At 40.8% G+C, this 23,477-nt stretch overlaps 1 protein-coding gene across 8 annotated transcripts in view; it reads right to left on the bottom strand.

Moving 5' to 3' along the window:
• Nucleotides 1-23,477, bottom strand: part of atp8a1 (ATPase phospholipid transporting 8A1) — a 121,508-nt gene that overhangs the window by 12,689 nt on the left and 85,342 nt on the right. For all 8 annotated transcript variants that reach the window (XR_010095597.1, XR_010095591.1, XR_010095649.1 and 5 more), the window contains 8 exons: nucleotides 23,182-23,365; nucleotides 20,375-20,485; nucleotides 14,900-14,974; nucleotides 13,440-13,562; nucleotides 7,607-7,685; nucleotides 6,454-6,515; nucleotides 6,143-6,199; nucleotides 5,731-5,838 (listed from right to left, as the gene is read on the bottom strand). Coding sequence is in view for 4 of the 8 variants with exons in the window: in XM_063494447.1 (XP_063350517.1) it covers nucleotides 5,731-5,838; nucleotides 6,143-6,199; nucleotides 6,454-6,515; nucleotides 7,607-7,685; nucleotides 13,440-13,562; nucleotides 14,900-14,974; nucleotides 20,375-20,485; nucleotides 23,182-23,365 (799 nt within the window). In the remaining 4 variants the exon portion in view is untranslated. The remainder of the gene's footprint in view (nucleotides 1-5,730; nucleotides 5,839-6,142; nucleotides 6,200-6,453; nucleotides 6,516-7,606; nucleotides 7,686-13,439; nucleotides 13,563-14,899; nucleotides 14,975-20,374; nucleotides 20,486-23,181; nucleotides 23,366-23,477) is intronic.

Raw genomic sequence — 23,477 nt, 5'->3', positions numbered from 1 at the left:
AAGCCCATAGTCTCAGCAGCTTGAATTATGCTAATACCTGCCATTGTAATGGTAAATGTGAGCTGAGTTTGTCCACTGCTCCACTATTCACTCCAAAGGCCCAAGATATGCTCTGGATTCTGCAAACAAGACTGTGAAAAGGCAACTTCATAACACTTAGCAGCTGCATCCAAGAGATGCTAATATTCAGACAGTGGCTGTTTGAGTACACAGAGCTTCTGTGTTTAACTTTTTCTTTTTTTTTTGCTTTTAGGTAGGCTGAGAGGAGACGGGTTAGACTAATATGCTACATCCTGTCTTCGACTTCAGTCTGCATCTATGTTTTTTCCCTCAACTGGCTTGACCGGACAACACTGTACACGCCGGCTTCAAGGAGAGAAGGGAAATTGAAGATGAAAGTATATATTTGGCCAAGTGTGGTTTCAACCCTCAGCGGCCTTTCTTGTGCAAATACAAAGTTCAGACTTGTTATGGAAGCATAGCTAGCAATCAGATAACAGAAGGGTATGAAAAGCAAAAAATGGCCAACAAAGCCAATAAAACGGCAAACAGGGAGCCTTAGTAAGACAAGAAAAGTCCACTACTTCTACATATGTCATCAGCAGAGACACACACCCACCCAAAAAAAATGCAGAATATGGAAAACAAACAACTTCCTCTGTTGTATTTTTCATCGACTCCATGTTATTTTTGTGTTGCTTAATAAAGACAGCAAGAAAAACAGAGAAATATATAACTTATGACTTTTATAAACATAAGTCAGCAGTCTCACAGCCAACTCCACATGTGGCATTAATAATAAAACTGTTCTCTTTACTCTTACTGTACATTTAATTTGGTAATTACACTAAATGTGTGTTGTGGTGCTTGTCAATCATTAGACAAGAACACTCTTCAGTCTTGAAGGAGGATTATAAGAATTAAGGGACAAAGGCAACCTCAACGATGTGGAATAATATTTCTAATATTTCAAAAAAGTTAAATAGTCAGGAAGATATACCAATTATAGGACAGGTTTTGGGGGGATTGTCACAATAATTCGAATCTGTGAACAGACTTTGCAGTCAGATCTGATAACCTGCCGTGTTTCCTTGCACTGTTGTGTGTTTGTTTTGTAAAGAAAAGCTCATTAGGACTTTTATTTCACAGACAAGAGCATTCATCACGGGCAGGACTTTTGGCGTTTGGAGGAAATTTGGCAGTGAACACTCAAATCTTAAATTCCTTTTCAGGTATGCTACAAACAATAATAAACAACTGTAACTGAAAGCTAAATATGACAGATGATGGATTAGCGGTTTCAGACAGGTTTCAGCTTTTGCTGAGGTAGGGTTTTTTTCCTCCACCCTATGCTGAAATAAGCAGATATGAGTGATTCCCTGCAAGTTCAAATGCATAAAGCCCAAAATACAATGATAGAGTAAAATATGCCAAGTTACTGGTACTGTCGTTTATGAAAGCAGTAAGCACTTTTTGAAGCTACTAAAAATAAATAACTGAATTTTTTTAGAAAACCCATGTTTGTGTTTTTAATATGACATCCAACCAATCATCCATTTTCTCCCACTTATCCGATTCACAGCTGTTGAGTCTACCAAAGAGACTGCAAATCTATTGCAGGGTTACCACAGAGTATCAGACAACCACTGACACATTCACACCTATGGCCAATTTAGAGTCACCAATTTGACCTAAAGTGAATGTGTTTGGTACCCAGAGAGATCCCACACAGACAAATCCGAAGAAAGTTCCCAATTCAAACCCACGACCTTCTTGCTGTGAGACACGCAGCACTGTGATGCGCATTTTATGGAGCATAGTTTAGATAAATGACACTGATTCACATTTACTGATAGCTTGAACTCCTGCAGCTCTTACATTTTCCTCCATTATTGCATTAATACTTTGTTTACAAGTTGCTTCACTGCTTCAAAATAGAGCAGATATTTCAGGAGGCATACTCTGAGGAGGAATAAAGTGGCTAACAGACGACTGAAGACAGGAGCGATATATATTAAATGGTTTGGTAGAAGAATTTCAATTGCCAAACTCTTAACTAAAGTTAAACTAAATAAAAGCAGTCCTGAATAAAAACCATTCATAATAGTCACTAAGCTGTTCTGTTTCTCTAGAAATTGTTTTCATTCTTGTCCATGTCACACAGGCTGTCACAGAAAGCCCGGTGTATTCCTGGCCTGCTACACATCAACAAACATCTTTGCAAAGCTATTCCTTTTTGAAAATAAAGAATCTTATCTCTGAGCAGAAACTGTGAAGAATCCGTTGCAGTGTAAAATCCATATGCTGATGACAAGCACTTGAGTCTGACTGAGTGATAGATGCTTCGCTGCAGCTTGCAGCAGAAATTGGAAAACAGCACAGGTGTGCGTGAAAAGTGAGCAGAGAGAGGGGGATAAACTGTGCGGGGAGACAGCTACATTGATAGCACAGGCATGCCAGCAGGCAACAGGTCAGTGCGACAGAGTGTGCATGAGACATCTCCTGAGGTGCAGCTAAGCCGCTTAGTGTGGCAGATTACGCTGCCTGAACAGAATAATCTGACATTTTCTTTTGATATTTGTTTCAGACTTCTGTGAGGTGATCATTTGGGACAAAGCCATTCTCAGGGAGTACCTGTGAAAACCATACGAGCTGTTTCAGGGTGTTTGGACGATTGATCCGGCACCTGCCCGGTCGTACGTCCAAAGAATATTTTGCCTGACATTGATGAATGGGTTCTTGTGAAGCCGAGTGCTGCTTAACATGTTAAAGGTGGTGAGCTGGGTTGTGTGTGAGAACAGAGGCAGGAGTGGAAGGGGAAGGGAGTTCTGGTGTCTGTTATGCTGTAGGCCCTCGGGCAGTTTTTCAGCTGGCAGAGATGGGGTGGGGTGAACAAAAAGAGAACGCAGGAAAAAGCCGAGAGCATAAAAGAAAGTAGATATAAAGGACAGAGAGTGCTTTTTTTTCTTCTTCTTTTTACATTCAAGTACACATTAGGGAGGCTATGGTGAAATATGCGGGGCTTCATCAGGGTTGTGAATAATCCTACTCTTCAGAGGCTACAAGGTCTTGGAAGTGGTGCCTGTGTCTCTGATTCCTTCTCGAGTTTCAGAGATGTGTCCCTGTTTGATGATATACTGGCATCCCTGAGTTAGGGCTGGGCATAGAGTTACCCACTACCCAGAGGACACCATTACGGTCTTCAGTCAAGTGCTGCAGGGTATGGATGAAAGCAGAAGGCTTCACAGACAGGGGATAGAATTAAGCTAATATACCTACTCCCTCTCTGTGTGTGTGTGTGTGTGTGTGTGTGTGTGTGTGTGTGTGTGTGTTTGTACTACTGAGTGAGTAGTACACTGAGCCCAGTGAGGGTAAAGCAGTCAGTATTTCTGTACATGTGTACCTACTTATGTTATTTACTGTGTCACGCACAAACAAGTACCCAAAACGCGGAGTTATTGTACGCCAAACATACTGTAGCAGTGGTAAAACCTCTGTCAGATGAGAAAACTACATGCAACTAGATGCAACATAAAAATTCTTTCTTCAGTCCAAAGGTTAACAAAGAAAATCTGCCACAGAGATCTTCCTTTCCAAAAGCAAAAACTGCAATCATCTATCCAACAGAACTGATCAGAGATGAAGGACATTTGACTCAAAATTGTAGCTCTTACAGGGATTGCGTGACATTTTGGAAAAAAAATACTTACTCGCTTTCTGGCAGAATGTTTGAAGAGAAGATTGATACCATTCTTATATCTCTGTGGTATATATGAATGTACACAAGCCGGTGGTTAATCTAGCTAAATATAGAGACTGGAAGCAGGGGCTATCCAAAAATCACCACTTAACATGCTATATCTCATTTGTTTGATCTGTACAAAAACCAAAGTGTAAAAATCATACTTTACTGCTTTCATATGTGCAGGATTATTGCTCTGTGAGCCAGAATAACATTAAGCACGTACCCTCTGTAAAAAAAAAAGAGACGTGTTCGGATTTTATACTGATTAAACAAACAGGACATATTGTGTTAATCAGTGAGCTTTATAGGTGCTAGTAGGTGGATTCTGTTACTGGCAAACAAAACTGCAGCCTGCAACCAGTCTTATTGCTAGACTAAGCCAACTGTCTGCTGGCTGTATTATTATATCTAACAGACGTTACTCATTTTCACCATTTAATTAAATGTCAAACTCTTTCCAAAAATAATAATTTACTGAGCAATAATATATGAAAAAAGACCCAATCCTCAATCTGAGAAACAAAAAATAAGGTTTTTCTCCTCAGGCAGACGCAGCCTGCCGTTTCTGAAGTTCATGGTAATTTACCAAAATATAACTGTGCACAGATATTTTTCACTTCTATTTAAATTCAGCTTCACATAAGGCAGTACATTGTAGCTGTTTATTATGAGACAATATGTTCAGAGGATTTTAATCCACTAACTCAGAGATGTCCACATAAAATATACCCGGACTGAGTTTCACAAGCCATTTTTCTTCCTTTTATTTCTACATTTAAAATTTCCCTGAAAAATCTCCAGTGGTCTGTAATGCCCACAAATAATCAAACAGTGATGAAATGTGTTACATTTTACATGTTAGCTGAGGCCTCAGATGCATAAAGTATTCATCTCAAATTGGGCACACAGGACTAATAAAGTTTTGTTTAAGTAATAAAACCCCAAGTTTTTCTTTCTTGTCAACAAGACTAAAACCCACTTTTGTTTTTAAGGAATAGTTTCACATTAGGTGAATTGTAGAGGGATCTCTACACACAGCGCCTCTGCAAAGACAACATTTATTGTAAGATGTTATTTTCCTCTGCTGCAGGCAGCTCTTTTCTTTGAATGGTTTCCTGCCGTGTTATTGTTACGCAATGAAAAGATGCCTCAGTCTTCTGCCCAGAATGTACTGGGAAATTTCACCTGTTTAATAGGTTCCCATTAACCACCTGTGGTGACAGTTACATTAGTTACATTCACACGTAAATACCGGGTCCTAAAAGGAAAAAAGTAAACAAAATATTTGAATAATTAAAACCTTTCTGGGCCTTGGTGTAGTCCCTCATTTCTTTCTCTGTCTGACAAAAAGCAATTTTATCTCCTCTGTCTTTAAGACAACTTTCTTCCAAGTTGTTGCCCCACATAAACAGAAGGTTTTAACAGCAGGTGTATCTGCTGAAACCACAGCCAGAGCTCTTTGACATCTTTGATATCCAAGAGCAGAGAAACACCGAATGAAACCTGATGGCTAAAGCAGCCTTAAGCCTTTGTCTCATAGTGATGCTCAATACGAGCATCCAACACAAAAGAAAATGAGTGAAAGGATAATAGGACGGATCTGATTGATGTTTAAGTGGTTGAATGATTGTTGGGTACATTTTTAGGCTATCAGTCACCCGTATCTCTCTTTGCTTAGCTTCTAGACTGCCCCACTGTTTTAGTTTCACCTGTGGATACTCAGAGCTGAGGGAGAAATTTTAACACAAACACAGGGCAAATTGGCCCAATTAAGTCATTAGGCAACACAAGCCAGAGGTCTGACAGTTTACACTCCTCTGGCTCTACTTACAAAGATCTTTTTTAAGGTTTTCCCACCAGCTCCTTTCTATAGAAGATGAATTATAAGGAGCTACAGATGTGTCTATAATAGATGATTATATCAGCAGTTTCTTTTGGGACTGGGGGAAGCATGTGTATGCGTGCATGCCAGCATGTGTGTTTACCTCGCCTGACATGTCAGGTGCCAGAGGGATGAGGGGCCACAAGGAGGAATAGATAGCGAAAAACACCACCCACAGGCCGATGCTTCCCCAGATGGCGATGTGACTGAACTGTTAGGAGCAACCAGAGGACAGTAAGTATCACAAAAGGTTTTGTGATTTGAGCACTGCTACAATTTACTCGAGCCATTTTAATCACGCTTCCTTGGGCTTAAAACACTGAATGCCCTCTGGTAACTTAAAAGAGGTACCATACATTTCACTTGGTTTGCATTTACAAGCCTAGCGAGAACATACCATAAAGGGATTTAGCGATAAGAAGAGGATGTAAAATTTGTCACAGGTATCAGCGGCCACATAAAAGTGAAAAGAGATAACAGAAGCATAGCAAAAGAGAAGAGAGGACTCAACTTACCATGGTCCAAGACGAGGTTTCAAGGCCAGCTTTAAGACAAACTGTGATGACGACAAACTGCGGAGACACAAACCACATGTTCGTTCAGCAAAGAGGATCATGTGAAGTTCATCACACATACCTGAATTCGCAATAAGAAAGCATTTTACTGGAAAAAATGAAACTGGAAAAGATCATCAGACAATTGAAAAGAAGAAGACAAGGAAATATAGCTGATGTTTATTCGCTGGCATTTAAGAACACTTGGCTCACACACCCAAACTCTGTAACACAGCAGAAACACTGCCAGGGAAGAAGACCGGTGCACTTACCGTGTAAACCATGTTGCCTAAGAGGAGATAGTCCGGAGTTCTTCCATTGCCAAAAACTGTATCTGTGAAGGGAATCAGCAGCAGAGGCTTTTAAGCTGTCCTTCTTCAGCTCTTAGGTTTCACATAGGGTAATACTTTAGGTACATCAATGTGAATTTTATCATAAAGTGCTTGGAGTGGAGCAGGGAACTAAAAGTAGAAACCGCAGTCAAATGCTGCTTCCATTATTGTCCTTTGAGAGAGCCTGGAATGTTAATTTCAAGGCAGTATGTGTATGTAAATCCATCAGGAAGAGTGAAAAGCAGAATTGGTGTCCATTAATCATATTCAAAAACGAAAGGTTCTGGCTAATTTAGTGCTGAAAGAGAGGGTAAAATTATTTTTCTGGCAACATTTTAATTAATTCTGCCATTAAAAAGGAATCCGATGCTTTTCTTACAACTTCCTAAATTAATAAGATTGAAATAAGCTGTGAGTCACACAGACATATTGCTTCATACCGCCCAAGTGGGTCTGGGCTCTAGCTAAAATATCAACAGTGTGCGACTGCCAGTAAAGAAAGAGAGGCTCCCTTTCCCTTTACTTCCGGCTGGTCACATGTCTTGTGTGCGCTGAGGCTTTGCTGACAGCCTGTCAGTCACAGTGAAGGGGCTTGGCGCCTTTTGTTTGGAGAGCAGGCCCAAGCTTGTGTGGTCCTTAGCTCCAGCCAGCCAAGACTTACCGGCTCAAAGATCCCTATTCTCTCTGCACATACACCCACACACACACAGAGACCATCTTAACGTGCCAAACATGCACAATTGACCTTCTATGGATCAATAAAGTTATTTGCACTCACAAAGCTCTCTGTTTGAATAAAAACATCATTTTGGCCACAGAGAAAGCACCTGAAAAGATTGGGTCTATGTTATCTATCAAAGCTAAGTAAGTGCCAATAACTGCACGCTAAAGCATTTCAGCAGTCATTAGGGCAAACATGAACATGGGCTTGTTATTGCGTGTCCCTCGGACTGGAGCACACACATGTTTGCAATTCATGACTGGATGGTTGAAAAGAGAACTAATTAAGACAAAGTACGTGTCTTTGACTGTCCTCCTTATTTATGCACCAGGTCCACCGAGAGCCGTGGAGGAGTCTCTGGGAGCTACTTACCATGCTGGAAGGCTTTAAGGGGGAACCAGAAGAGGATGACGGAGTGGAAGAGGCCGTTCAGACAATGGGCCCAGAAGACCTGCAAAAAAGAGGAAAGAGGGACGGAGGGAAAGGACGTATAGGAGGGGGAGGAGAGGGTAGGGGGGAGGTTGGACAGCAAGAGATTCCAATAAGAGAGGGTGAGAGGGAGAGAGAGTGGAAAAAAAAGCATGAGAAAAGGGTGTTGGGAGCTCCAGCTTTCCAAGTGACCCCTGACCTGGGCCCTTTGTGCCAGCCAGGCGCTAGGCTAAGTGGCGGTTTTGTCGGGGCCTCCATGCTGAATGGCCACCCCGCTGACAGACACGTTGTATATCCTCTGTGTGTGTTATGGGGGAGAAAGAGGTTGCTGAAGGTGTTCATGGGTAGTTAAAAGTAATACAAGTTTGCACATTTTCCCTGTAGTCAAGAATAAAACAAAAAGAATCAGTGGGTATAAGAAAAATACACATACTCATCTCAACAACACAAACACTGTATAACATTAATGTATGAGCTGCCAGTGTGAGGGTTTCCTCTCATTATATTTCATTAGGCTTCGGCCCTTTCATGTGAGGATTTTAACTGGTGTAGTAATAAACGACAGGAGAGTTTAAAAAAGCAAAAATAAATCTAGAAACACACACAGGGAGACTGACGGGCCTGACAGAGATTAAACTGTTTTCATGGTAATTATTAAGAGCCTGCTGGAAAACCGTGGACCGCAGTCTGCGTGTGCGTCTGTCTACGCAAGCATGTAGACTTGAATCGTTTACATCGATACTGTCTCTCTCTCTCTCTCCAAAACCGCGTTGCTTCAAATTTACATTATGCTACGCGATGGCCAAACAAAACACTAATGGGCGATGTACCATGAAACAGCCGTGAAAATCCTTTCTGCCAAAAAACACTCCATATTTGTGCCGCCTTTCCCCCGCTGTGCTAACACAGACGCTGGTGTGAATTCTGAGAAAATTTGTCGAGATTAAAGGGCAGATGGAGCAGGGCATTAAAAAATCTAAAGGAAACAGGGGGAAAAAAGCATCACGTTTTAGTATTTGGCTTGTTTTTAATCACTGGCAAGTTAGAGGCTCGCTTTTTTAATATCACTTTTCAACAACTTCAGCAAACCTGTCAGTGAAATATTAAACACTACTTATACAAGATGAATTACACATCCTGAAAACTGACTTTCTGTATGTTGTGGTCTTCAGAACAGCTATTCGCACTATTTTACTCTGTAGGGTTACTTGAAATCATCTGGCTGGAAAATGAATGGGCACAGTGAAGGAACAAGTCCTGCTCTAATCTACGCTATGGGCTTGTTTTTGGTCCCTGTAGCACAACCTCCTCATCTTTCCTATCAACCAACTAAGTCCTTTAGCAGCCACCCCCAATCCTGGATTACCTCACTCTCCCACTGTGTACACAAAACCCAATACACTGAGTGAGGGCCGGCCAAAGCAAACCCCCTACTCCTCTATCTCTGTGGTCAAATGTGTATTAAATTATCACTAATGTTACAATCACATGTTTATGCCAATTAGCCTCCCACTGGCAGGCTCAGCTCTCTACCAGCCTCCTCCCCAGCTATCTCAATCCCAAACTCTGTGGGGGTGTAAACCAGCCCCAGTTTCCGCTCTACAATAATGAATGCTAATGAAATCAATAAATGCTCATAATCATTTGTCACAGTAGGATCCTCCCTTTCGCCCCTCCAGCCACCAGGCTCTTTTCTTTCTTGTTACCCAGCAAGTTGCTGGAGCAAGAATACGCTCCGAATGAATGCCTCGTCTGTCCTGCAAATATTCGGCCCTTTGTCAAAATCCTAATTGCCAAAAACAAAAATAAAAAAAAGAACCTGAACCACATGAAGGCCAGTAATTAATATCGAGCCAAATATTTCCAGAGTTGCTCCCACGCTTCCTGTTTCAGTTTTGAGGAAAACCGTATGCAAGAGAAGTAATGGTGCTATGTAGGAGGTGATAGCTTCTGGTAAACTGCTGTGATCACCAAGGCCACACGAAGGGGAACATGGTTTATTAGGGCGGTTTAGGTGTCTAGAATTTGCAATTAAAAGTGAATGAGCGACACAGCTGAAGCCACGCCTTAAGTTTCTAACACCCTCCGTCTCTCCCTGCTCGCACCTCAACACAAACAGCTTTAATTCACAAAGACAGTATCTGTTGTGTACAAAAGAGCCGGGCGAGCAGAAAGACAGGCTTCGAGGGGCCAAATTCCTGCTGGATTTTCTCGCCTCGCCTCGGGCCAGCTGCAAGGAAAATATCTCGGGAATAGAGTGGACAAGCCAGCAAAAACAACCTGCTGACCTGGCCAAGTCATCATTTATGAGTCTTGGAAAATGTGGCCCAAACAAAAATGGAGGTTCATTTGCTTCTAACTATCACATGAATATTTTTTGTGATTCCTTTTTTTGGCACCAAAAACTTAATAAAGTCTTCGCAAAAAGCTAATTAAAGGGAAATCCATCATACAGCAGGATTCACAGAAAATTTCATACGATTTATGAAGCAGCTGTGGTCATAAATCATTAAAGTATGATTAATAATAAAACGATTGTGAATCATAAAATCTTGCAAAAATTTGAAGTGATCTGCAAAGAACACAGGGCGCTTAATTCACATTTAGTCTATTTGTTTTTCTGTGAAATGACCTTCTATTTTTTCCATTTCATTTAGATAGTCAGCATACATCAACTTACTACTGTTATGCCAATTTATCAACTGTGGCATTACAGTCTTTAAATGTTATATATATATATTTTTAACACTGTTGGGAAAAACTTTTTGCTGTATTAAAAATGTGTGACATTAGCAGGGCTACACCTAATGTTCACGATATGTTTTTCTTAATTAAACAAAGGCTAATTGTGTGCACCAACTGCTCTAAAGATACTTACTGATTAATCATATCATGTATATTAATAATAACACAAGGTTCAAAGCTACAACTTTACGAGACTTTCCAATCTTAACACTTCCTTCTGTCACTTTTAAGTAGGGATGGGTGTCGTTTAGGTTTTATCCCGGTGCCAAACCGGTACTTTTGAAACGGTGCAGGTGCTTAAACGGTGCTCAAACCGGTGCTTAAAGAATGGAGAACACAAAATTGGTCCAAAAACCTCTCATGTTCAGCTGTTTTTTGTTTTTTTGTAAAAAGATAACAATGTTAGCCTTTTCTGCAGCTATAGGGCATATATGGTATCACTCTTGGTTGGAAGCAGTGCTTAAACAATGGAAAAAACACAAACTTTGTCCAAAAACCTCTCATGTTCAGCTGTTTGTTTGTTTTTTTTGTAAAAAGATAACAATGTAAGCCTTTTCTGCAGCTATAGGGCATATATGGTATCACTCTTGGTTGGAAGCAGTGCTTAAACAATGGAAAAAACACAAACTTTGTCCAAAAACCTCTCATGTTCAGCTGTTTGTTTGTTTTTTTTGTAAAAAGATAACAATGTAAGCCTTTTCTGCAGCTATAGGGCATATATGGTATCACTCTTGGCTGGAAGCAGTGCTTAAACAATGGAAAAAACACAAAATTGGTCCAAAAACCTCTCATGTTTAACTGTTTTCCACTTTTTCTTTGTGGTCATTTTGGCCTTTTTGGCCAGGGTGAAGGGAGTATCTGCCATCAAACAAGAAGACAGCCGCATGTAACTACGACGGTGTTTGCTAGTTCACCTTACATGCATTAATGTAATAACATGGTTAGCCTACTCAACATAAATTACACACGAACAACATTAAGCTACTCACGCAGAGAAGAACGGCTGCTGCTGCCATCATCATCCTCATCATTTCTGCTACACTGGCAGGGCTAGTAGGGGCCAGGACTCTACTCTTCGGGTTTTTGGGGGATGTTGCTAACTCCAGGTCCGATAACAGGCACCACACCCGCAGTAGATGTGCCGGTGTGAGTTCTCACAGCAAGCTATCAAATACGGCGCATTTCTCGGCTTTAAAAAAACCCGCTATGCGTCGCCAGGTGTTTCATCGGATTTGAGGTGTTACCTCCTTTGACAGTATCACAGTACCAGCTTAAAGCACTTGTTGCAGGCTGCTGAGTTTGCATCTTTTGCTGTGAAGTACAGCCAGACTTTTGACCGCTTCGCCTTGGGCGTTTTTAATCTGTAGCTCTGCTCTAAAAGAACGTACGTACCTGGACCCGCCTACTATCCTCGGAAACGTAAAATGATTGGCTAGAATTGGCTCAGGAAAAAAAAGCACCGAAATAAAGCACCGAAATGTGCGCTGCTTTTCGGTCTGGTTACTACCGTTTATGTCAGATGGCACCGGTACCCATCCCTACTTTTAAGTGTGTAGCTAAGAAACAATTAAACTTCTGAAAGGTTATAATTTAATATGGTAGAAAAATTTACATACTTAGAAGTACAAATTGTGCCAAAGATAAAGTAGAACGTGTTGTTAGTGCCAATTATAACCAGTGATCAACGTAATCATGGAGTCAGTGACAGATGGATGTATCTGCCTGTGTCAGCAAGTGTCAGATATTTTAAAACGAATGTGTTATCAAAGCAACTTTATCCTTTACATCTGTTCTTGAACAAAATAGAAACTACATGCAACACAAGTACTAAGGTATACTTGGTAAACAACCTCTTCCTGTGTATTTGTACTCTGATATCATGCAGAGCAGACTGGCGATCCAGCTGTTAGGTGTAATATTAAAAGTTGGTAAGATATGAAAACATACTAATATAATAGAGCCTCCTATGGACTAACCAGCTGTTTTTTTAAACAGTAGGATCAGATGCTACATTTAAATTTGATCTATTTTATTTATTATCTGTAACAATTCATCACAAATCAGAACAAATGAGCTAAACGCTCATGTTCATTAGGACGCATTTTAAAATGGCTTTTTTAAAAACAGAAGTGAGTAGTTCTCAAACTGGGGATCGGACCAACGTCATGTGATACGTGCAGTCTGGTATTGTGTGGGTTAAACGCGATCTGATAGGCTTCTAAGAGAACAAAAAAACACCTCACTTAAACAAATTGCATAATTTTCTGCGACAAATGCTATTACACAGTGACAGCACACTCTCTCTATTCCCTCCTTTCTGCGATTCTTTCTGCTGCCATCTCCCAACAGATCTGACCTTCCATGCCCGTGACCACCATGGCCAATCTGCTTTTAATCCACCTCCATGTGGTGCTAACCAGGTCACCACGCCTGTGAGGAGGGTCCAGGAGTCTCTGGCTCAGCATGGAGAAAGGAGGAGACAACTTTATTACCAGTTGAAGGGGGAAGCTAACAGACAGCCCCCGCAACCAGACAGAATAGGTCAAGCCAGGCCAAACCAGGCTACGACTGGATACCCACAAACTGCAGCTGCCAGGTCACCGAGACGTCAACACAACAGATCGCTGCCCTGTTATTAATGTGATTTAATTACTAGGACTTTTAACCTTTTCATTTAGTGGGGAACAAAATTAATTCCCAATCATAAAAGGTACAATAAAAAGGGAACATAACATACTTATAAGGGTTTTTTTTGTTGTCACTTAATTTGAGCAGAATTAAAGAAATAGCTGTTACTGATACTGTGCTGTTGAAGCATGTCAGTAAAACTAACAGTATTAATGACATACTACGTCTATGGAAAATACTTTTATACCTACATACTGTTGGACTTTATATGAAATATATTCACAAAACATGATACGAAGATCAAACTGAGAAAAATAAATAATCTAAAAGTACTGTAATCTGTTTATGTGTTACAGGAAACATCCACATAGATAATATACATGTGATAAGAGGTTTAAATTACCTTGGTATTAAAGCCCATGGCATTCTGGGAGGTTTTGTAGAGCTCTGGGTATTTCAGCATATTCTCTTTCCTGCAGGAGCGCTCAAATATTCCCAGAGTGAGAGGAGGCAAGGCAGTGAAGATCTACAAAAAAAAAAACACACCCGCAGACGTGCACAAACACACAGTGATAAATCTGATATGAAATCATATGATTTAGCTAAAAATATCTCCTTTTAAAGCTGCCACGGCAAATCTAACCTGCAACTCCAACATCCTGTCAAAGCTTTGTTTCATTTTGTTTCCTCACTTGCTCCATTCTTAAGTTTATTTCACTGAAGACTGGCTGACCTTCTTATTTTGATTTGTCATGCTTTAAGTCTGTTCATATGCAAAAACCATCTCCAATGAGCATCTGCGGTCTTCTTGACTGAGAAGCAGGTATTTAAAGCATCATTTCTTGGTGGTGTTGTAATGTTCTGTATAGCAGCTGCTGAGAGAGGAAGGATGGTATTTGTGTAGCTCAAGGGGGGCCTCAGTGATTCAGTTGGTGTGAGTTCCCTCCAGGCCCATCTGGAGTCGGAGTCTTCAGGCCTCAGTCGGCAGGACCAGTGGGCTACAGGACATGCTCCACTGGCTTCTTTTCTTTTTCAGAGCCAAGCTGAGGAAGACCTCCATTGAGGGGCAGATTCAGCCCACTGCCTCTAACAGACTCCCACTGAGCCAACGGAATTCCCTCAGTTTTTGATAAAGTAAAAGACTGAAGCTTCTTCCCACAACCAAAACAGCGCTGGTTATAAAGTGTGGGAGTGTGGGGCAAAGGGAGGTGGCGGGGTTATTATGAAACAGAGCAAAAAGGCAGGGCTCAAATCTCTTTACTTGACAGTTTGTGCCTGCCATAAATTACTTGCGCTTGAGGCCGATCGGGACTGTGGGGAAACTTCACTTCACACTTCTCTCATTCATTTTTGTTGATTGAATCGAGTTCATTTTTATAAACAGTTTAAAGTTACATATTGACTCATTCTGGTCTTAACAGTATACTCTTAAACCTCAGACTACAGATGCACTTTTTTCCCCCTCCTGCTTAATTCATGACAGATATGAAATATGAGTTCATTAGGAGTGGTCCTGTTATGGCGCTCTGAGGAACTCCCTACATCAGCAGCCGGCTCTCTTTCTGCTCCAGTCTTCCTATTCTTATTATCATTGAAACGTAGCTGTTCTTACTAACTATACTCTTTGGGGCAAGCGAAGCTGTTGTTCTTTCGCATTCAGTACATAGTTTAGGGCACACAGGGAATACGGGCTTGACAACGGGTCATAAATAAAGGAGAACTTTTTCAGGATGCTGATGACATAGTCACGCAATAAAGGGATCAGGCTTGAGGCACCACAGCTAATAAGTTCTGTGTCAAAGAGGGGACAGAGGTAGAGGAGTAAAGTGGTCTCTATAGAGGCAAATTTCTCTAAACACTCACCACATTGTACAAGCCAATGCACCAGCGTTCAAACAGAATCTGACCAGAGAAGCCATTGACGAATGCAAACCAGATCTAAGAAAGACAAAAAAAATCATAAAATGAATCAAAACAGCAACATAAGAACAGAAGAAATACAATCAGAGATTTATAATACAATCTTTTTTTAAGAAGCCATCAACTTTAGTGGCAAACAATGAAGTTGAAGTGTTGTAACATTTGAAATACATCTTTTAATGAGCACTGTCATTTTAAGCTGAAAGCCATTTGGTCTCAATTTTGATATTGAAAGCTTTAATCATAGAAGACGCTGCCACATTTACATGCATGCAGCTATTTGCTCTTTCAGTGTATGCTTTTCATTAGTGATTGCAAAGATAAGTGGTTAACATTATCAGATTTGAGACAGGATCACTGCATCTACAAACTAACGATCCACACAACATCCTTCAATGTCTTTCTTATCCTACCATCAGATCAAAGGGAACACAGCCTCTGCTAAGATTGCAATTATAGATAATAGAAAAGAAAAAAGTATGTTTCCCTTTAGTGTAAGAAAAAAATAAATAACTGAATGATCCTTAAATTAAAGTGGTTTGGTTTTAAAGTGCTGACCTGTGATCAACCTGCGTCATTAGTTTAATTCAGACACAATTCTAACTTAAAAAAAAAAAAAAGCCTAAATGAGAAAAAATGAGAGACAGTGGGAAAGCCAGGACCTCCAGATGGCACCTCGGAGATGCAAATTCTCCACTGGATTCATCACACGATTAACTTCAAACATATATCTTACCCACTGTTTTCCTCCGTGATCTACCTGATGACATGTGGGTGACAGATGAGGTTAGTTTTAAGGCCAAAGTCAGGACTGCAGAACTCTTGAGTGATTGAGACTTTGATATATTGTGTCAGGAAAGGCAGACAGAGGTAATGTAAACCATGTGCTGAGTGGAAACGAGGCTTATCACCGTATTTTGATTAGCCACGCTTATTTGAGCAAAATAATGCCTCTAAGATGAAAGCAGAGCAATAGCTCCAATCTGGTAGGGAAAATGGCACATACGTCGAATTTTTATTGGTGTAAAGCGGATTTATCTGACATATCCTCGAGTAAATCTGACTGCACACCCTGAAAATTGTTTGCAGATTGTAAATCAGCAACTGCACCTTACAGAGTTACAGTTTGCAATGTTGTGGTCCTGGATAGACTCATGCCAAAACTGTCAAGAGAACATCAGGGGTGCTGCGTTTTGGCCATGGCCAACCAAGCATTTCCTCGCTTCATTTAACTTCATTATGAAGGCATGAACTGCTACAAATTCTCAGATTGAGACAAAGCCTGTTTCGGGGCCCCGCCTGCCGCTGCCACTGTCTACACGACCAATAATAATCTGCCACTGGTCCTTCCCATTTACTCGTGAAAGCACAGGCATGAAAACAAATGGTGAGGGGGGGATGTAGACGAATCCTCTGTTTGCCCCTACCCTGCCCCTCACCTTCCCCTCTCTGCCTCACCCACCCATCCCAGATCCCGCCATCAGGTGCACTCTACCATGATGCTGTGTCTTTTAAAAGAGGGGGTCTGGTTTTAACCTCAGCTGAATGTGGGACTACATATGGCTAGACCAAGACCAAAAGATGAACAGTACAACCCCTGGCAAAACACAGAGAAATACATTCAGATGCCAGTGCTGTGGGTTGTGGTTAGACGGAGCCCAAGCTATGAGCCAGGTTCATCCATTAGCGTGGCTCAAGCGACGGTAACGAGAGGCTAGCGGGTAGGTCAAACTGCTGAATTAATTACAGCTCTGCTCAATGAGGGTCTGGGCTGATATATTGTTGTGCTAAGTTAAAAAAGACTCCTATTCATAGCTTGAGGTAACAGCTTCTGTGTGAGTGTTTTGGCCTGGTCTCTCGGGTCCCAATAGCTTCTCTCTCTCTCTTTCTCACTCTCCGTCTCTTGAGGGACAGATGCATTGATTTGCTCATTAGGGGAAGTACCAGGCCGGATTTTTTCTTCCCCTTTTCTTCTCCTCTTTGAGTGCCACTCAGCGAAGGGGTGTGGCTGGCCTCTCTCCCTCACTGCACATCATGAAAAACAGGGATAGAGGGAAACGGGAGCTGTAGAAAAAAGGAGGATTGGGCAAGGGCTAGGAGATAAGAAGACTTGCATATTCATCAGCAAATGAAAAATCATTGATTCCAGTGTTGCTTCACTGCTGTCTCCAAGTGGCTGGAGGGTGGGGGGGTGAGGGGTGCGGGTATGACATTTGTCCCCAACAATGCGAGTCCTGATACTCTTAAGCTCAGCCCTGCAGAATTGTTAATGGAATTCATACACAAAGCAAGCACAGAATAAAGAGTGGCATAAAGAGGGAGCTGATAAATATGCTGGAAATATGTGGAGCTACAAACAGAAGCAGTCTCACAATGCCAGGCATGGCCTCCGTGGATTAATTCGGAGCTACTGGTCGGCAAGCTTTGCTCTGCTACTCGGAGCCGTCTCTGACTAAACTGAGCTCCACTGAATGAGCTTTCATGTAATTGCCTCATAAATGCCACTTGTCCATCAGCCCCCTCTGTAGCACCCTGGCAATGTGTCAATCAAAGCTGAGTGGCCAGCTGGCTCGCCCATTTGAACTGAGTTTCTATGGTTTCTTTTAAAAAGGGTCTCTTAGCTTTAATGTGTCTGAATTCCACTTTTTTGCTGCTGTTCTTCAATCACTCGAGGTTATAAATTATTCCCGAACTTTGTTTAGTTACTGGACACATTGTTTAAAAATGTTTGGCTTCATGTTGCCGCCTTTTTTTTTTCTTCTTTTAAATCAAATGAAAATTCATAGCTCAAGCATGAATGTGCTTAAAGTGCTCTCTAACCGATTAGGAAAAGAAATGCCAATCACAACCAGCAGCCTCTAAAAAGTAAAAAGAAACACTGAGGTAGTTGCGCATGTCAGTCAATCATCCACTGGAGTGACAGCCTTACATTCTGACTCACAATTAACCCTCTGTGAGCCACAGAAAATCTTAAACCGCTACAAGAGCTTCAGACTGAGTTGTGCTCACATTCCCGTCTTCCACAATAGGCCGAGAATCCTTCACCCTCTTACTCCATGTGTCTTATAAGAAACCAAAGACCCCGTGGAAGCAGAGGGAGATGAAAAGAGGCTTAAACACAGGGTCTTCCTGCCCTGGCATTCAAATTGTAACCCACACTGTATGGGACAATGGTGCTGCGAACAAAAAGTTAAGATTCCCGTCAACATCCTCGATTCTGTTCTTGCAAGGCATCCCAAGAGTCGAGGGGAAAACATGCGAGCTCAAAAGTAAACCTATTAGTGCAACAAATGCAGCTTTGACTCATACCCCAGGGTTGCCGCTGTGTTAGATGTCAAGGTCTTACAATACGGGGACATTTCAAATACTGAACCAGCCAAATCGTGAAGAAATGTCCTATTATCTACTTCATTCCCCTGAAGGAGCTGAGCATGAGAGGGGGAGGGGACTTATGTTTTCAGAAAGCAACAAAAGGTGTACTGGAAAGGTGTACTCGCCCTGCAGACAAAACTATCGATGTTATGTTCCAGTCGCTGGAAAAAGGCCTTTGAAAATGGACCTGGTATGTTTCAAAGGAAAGCAGTATTTGGATGCACAAGGAAAAAAAAGAAAGAAAAGGATGCCGAGAAGAACACTGACCAGGTTTTGATGCGATGTTATCTGCCTTTTCTTTTAAACTTAAAAATCAAATTCCTAGTGATTGAGAAGCTAACGTTTACCCATGATTAAAAACAGAGACAAACAAGCGTAATCCAATTTTAAGATGTAAATGTCAAATGTAATGGATCGTGCCAACAGAAAATTACATTTGCTGAAAATTGAATTTTACTTTGAACTTGTTCTCTGAACTGTTACAGCATATGTGGAAAAGGGCAGCAGGATCGAATAGTCACAATGAATTTATAACTGCAGTTACAGCCTGGAAAGAGACCAGTTACCCTCTTTCCAGGTCACAATAAGTCAGAAGCAGACACGCTGGAATGTTTTAAATACACGACTGATTTTTCATGGCACATAAACTAAAATGAGGATTTAAAAAGGGGGGGATCAGAGGTCAAGTGTCACAGAAAGAGGATCGACAAAAGCAATTTTTTAAGTGGTCATATTTCCATAAAAGGTTATGCAATTATGAGGTTCTAAAAACCTGACGCTTCAACAGGGAGCGCTCTCAAAATGCCAACATTTTATGAGCAAATAAAGCAATATTCTCAAATCTTGTCAAGCAACAGACAAGATCTTTTAAGTGGCCAAATAATGTATTTTTCTCCTGTTCTGCTCCCAGATGTTACCTATTTCATGGAAATCATTTCATGTGGTGTTTTCGGTTATGCTGCGTGGTCACTTTGACACAAAGCGACTGATAAAGCTCAAAGCTCAAAGATCAAACACTCAGCAGTTTCCACTTCTGGATTTTTGGGAAGGTGCAAAGCCGAACTTGCTACTTTTGTCACACAAGTGCACGGCCTGTTGATCAAAACATCTGAGCACTACTAGTGATAAAGCTGCCGATGATAGGAAGCACTTCACGTGTCTGGTCACCCTTGGTTATAGATCTGAGGCTGCAATCTGCACTGGGTCTGGTATCTGTCAGATGCCATCAAACCCACCACACAACAACTGACCGATGCCGCCAGAGACATGTGAAACTATCTAATCCTTATCCACTGATAAACAGGGAGAGTGTTAGAGTGTCTGTGAACATTTCCCAACAAGGCCCATCAGTGCAGTAAAAATCACAGTGCTGGGAAAATGTTATTAAGCATTATTTCTGGCATTGGAAAGAAGTTGAACTTGCCAAGAAAAATTAAAAAAATGCATATAAATATTTAGGAACATTAAAAAAAAGCCATTTGATAAAATACATGAAAAATAAAGTTAATCCTAATATTTCACCATTATCACAGCCCAAGTTAGAGCATAATATGATTGCCCAATTGTAACTAATCATGTGCATTTAATTTCTTGGCATGTCCAATGTTATTCGAATAACAATTAATACCTAAATGTTAGGACATAAAATATGTGGAGTCACTAGTGAACTGGTTCGACTTCTCACTAATTCCGATGAACTGCAGATTAATATTCTGAGGACTGAATAACTGGCAAGGACTAAACGCAGACTTCCTGTTAATTATACCGCATATTATAGAGTGTGTATGTCTGCGAGCGTTCTCGTGTGTATATTCTGCCCCGATATGTCAAAACTCAAACCCTTCATCCAGCAGCTGCACACCCTGGCAGGTACTGTGAGGGGCCAGTCAACAGAAACGCAAACATGGAAACTCTAACAGGGAATCTTTGCCTTTACGTAGTGGTGCCATTTGCATCTCTTTGAAAAAAAAAAAATCTCAAAGCTGTGCATTCACATCTGGCTTTTTGCATGACTTTCAGTGCCGAGAGCTTCTGTGTGAGTCTTACCTCGATGATGTACAGGACAATATTCTTGTAGAAGCAGTATAGGATGCACTTGGCTACGCGGTTGTAATTCCAGGCTCCGTGAACCAGCAGCAGATTCTTTAAGTATTTGAACTGTGTGGGAGGGAAATGAATGGAGGAACACGACAAAATTAATGGATAGCAGAAATCTGTGTCTAATGTTTGTCTGTCTAATGGTTCCTTGTAATCAGAGATCAGGGCTGGAGCACTAAAAGAGTTACAGAACTTCAAGATTTAAAAAAAGGTCTTTTGTCATTGCCGGGCAGAAAGCCTCTGATGAGAGCTTGTGGCCAAAGCTCTCGCTAACACATTCCAGAAAGTGTGTAGACAAAGACTGTAAGGCTGAGATTTGAGTTGCTGAAATTGGAGGGGTTCATATGGGGGTATTAGTCTCCAAGGGCCTAACATAATAGTTAAATGGCTTCATAATTATACCACTATTTAAGGCCTGTGGTGAACTTTCAATCACACTGCAATTTTGGCTGATGAGTGTGATAGCACTGGAGCAGAACAAGTGTTTCATCACACCTTTTAGCCATCTAGAAGGGGTAGGTTGTGTCCAAAATCATTCACTTAATCACTTCTCCCTCTTTGCTCCAAATTAGTGAGCCCATCGGCAAAAAGGAAAAGCCGCTTTCGGACAGTACTCGGGTCATTTTCATGGCTTCATTAATTACATTAATGCTGTTGCACAATTAAAAAGTGATACATCAACACCAGCTAACAACATAATTACTGACACAGACTTTTTTTTAATGATAAAAGAAAAGACACCCAGCATATTGTCCTATAACACACAAAATCTCTGTCAGTGTTTGTTTGTTTTTTGGTCTGTGAACTCCTCAAAGACCATCAAGAGCCGAGGAACCAAACTCGTTAGACTTATCTATAGACTTATCTAGACTCATCTATATGAGATGTTATGATGTCATCATGTTGCCCAGCAATCACCTGGCAACAGGCTTAAATATATATTTTTTAATGCACTTTAACACCTTACAAAGCCATTGTATAATTTTTTATTTCACAGCAATATCATCTCATTTATATGCACAGAAGTTGAATTATACATAGATAGCAAGAGGCTGACATATAAATTACATCAACCACCCTTATTTTTCTTTTTTCTTCTGTCAGTTTGATTAAGTATTTCAACTTGCCAACACTGTGAACTAGTGTGGGCATATACTAGCTTTTACAAACATATTAAATATACGTATTTTTTAGTAGTTTAAATTCTTTATGTTTGGGTAATGATTGTGGGTTTTACACTTTTGTGAGCAGTTGTGTCATACTTTTAGCACAGTACATGGAGTATAGTAAAACTCCTTTTACATTTGGATAGCACTAAAACATGGCTTGCTATATATCCCAATTGTATTGTGAGTAGTGAGTGCCTGACATTTTGAACACAGCTTTATTTATTTTGGGGTCTTGTCTTTCAGCATCAACACAGAACTCCTCTGTGATATGAAAGAACATTCGCAGCTCCCAGTTTGTGTGACCCCTCGAAGGGCTGGATCAAACATCAGTTAACACAGAGCCAAGCTGATGACAGACAGTCAGCAGAGATGCCTTGGCCCGAAGCCTCTTTACTCTCCACTTACTTTAACAGATAACACTGTTCAAGTATCAAATCTAGCTGCGTAGAAATCTGTAGCAGCAAGATGCTCATCTGACACTCGCAGACATTAATCTAAATCATGTATAGGAGTACAAAAACAAGTTATACAACTTCCCGGGATTGATTTCAGTTTGTAGTCAGCAAATTACAGTTAATGTACCGTTGCGCCAAGATGCGGAAAATACCACTGGAAGTCTGGAGGTGTAATTTAATTTGACACAAATCGATTACAAGAGGCCACCTGTCTTTGAAGAACATACACATTCTACATGTCATGCGGATTAAATGGGGCACTTCAGACAAACCCAAGTCTCTTGATTAGTAATTTCATACTGAAGCACAGAAAATGCACTGTGCCTTAGTCAACTCTTAGTTCCTCATACTCCCAAGCCTCTTGGCTGTACAAACACAATAAACTGAGTGGTGTGCTGTGTAACAGACCCACAAACGCCATGGATTTTGTGTCAACGGGTATCATATGTATGCAGAGTTTCAGACAAACTGGTTGCTGGGACAGGAGTATGGATTTAAGAAGCATTTTGCCAGGATGCGTTCCCTATAGCTATGTTGGGAGTTGGGTTTCACCACATGCCTGTTTAATAGGAGATGCTACTTTACTGTATAAGCTGAAGCCCTTTCAGATATATGACCTATTGTTCCTCAGAACAATGTACCAAGCTATCAGTAACATGTAATACATTTGAGAAAACAGTGACAAGGCTGTCACAAGGCATGAAAAACAGTATTACTGATAAAGTACTGTATGGATAAGCATTTGCAACTTCGACGTGTTTATCGAGTCGTGTATTATTATGATTTTCACTTTGCTTGAGCCAAATTAAATATCATAACCTACCTGGTATCTTCATTTTGCAGTTGCTGATCTTTTATTACTAGACTGACAGATTGGATCCTGTTAATATTTTAATATTTCTTTGACTCTCAAATTCCTTTATCGAGGTGAAGTTACTCAAAACCCATCAAACCCATCACAAAGGTGATGATTTACAATTTTAAAGAAGCCCGAGCCTTTAGCTTACAGGAAGCACTTGTACAAATGCAGATGTTATTATTTAATATGAGCTTAATAGATCTTCTTTAAACTTCAATACTAAGTAAAAGTTCCCACTTTATTTATTTGTGTTTTCAATCTCTAACTCCTCACCTGGGCAATAGAGTAGTCTGAGGAGTTTGCCGCCTGCAGACCCTCGTTGCCTGAGATTCCCACACCGACATGAGCTGTTTGGATCATTCCTACGTCGTTAGCACCATCGCCGATGGCAAGCGTGATCACCTTCACCTGTTTTTTCACCATCTCAACCACTTCTGACTTCTGAAGAGGCGATACTCTGAAAGGAAGTGATTGATAATAGACGTGAGTTAATAAGCAAGTCCAAATCTGGGATAATAACAGTGAGAAAAAAATAACCTGGGTAAAACAGCAGCTCATATAAAGTTACA

This window comes from Pelmatolapia mariae, linkage group LG2 (assembly GCF_036321145.2).
Source record: "Pelmatolapia mariae isolate MD_Pm_ZW linkage group LG2, Pm_UMD_F_2, whole genome shotgun sequence".
In the NCBI taxonomy this organism is placed as follows: Eukaryota; Metazoa; Chordata; class Actinopteri; order Cichliformes; family Cichlidae; genus Pelmatolapia; species Pelmatolapia mariae.
The sequence above is the reverse complement of the archived record's forward strand: the minus strand, read 5'-3'. Positions and strand labels throughout refer to the sequence as shown.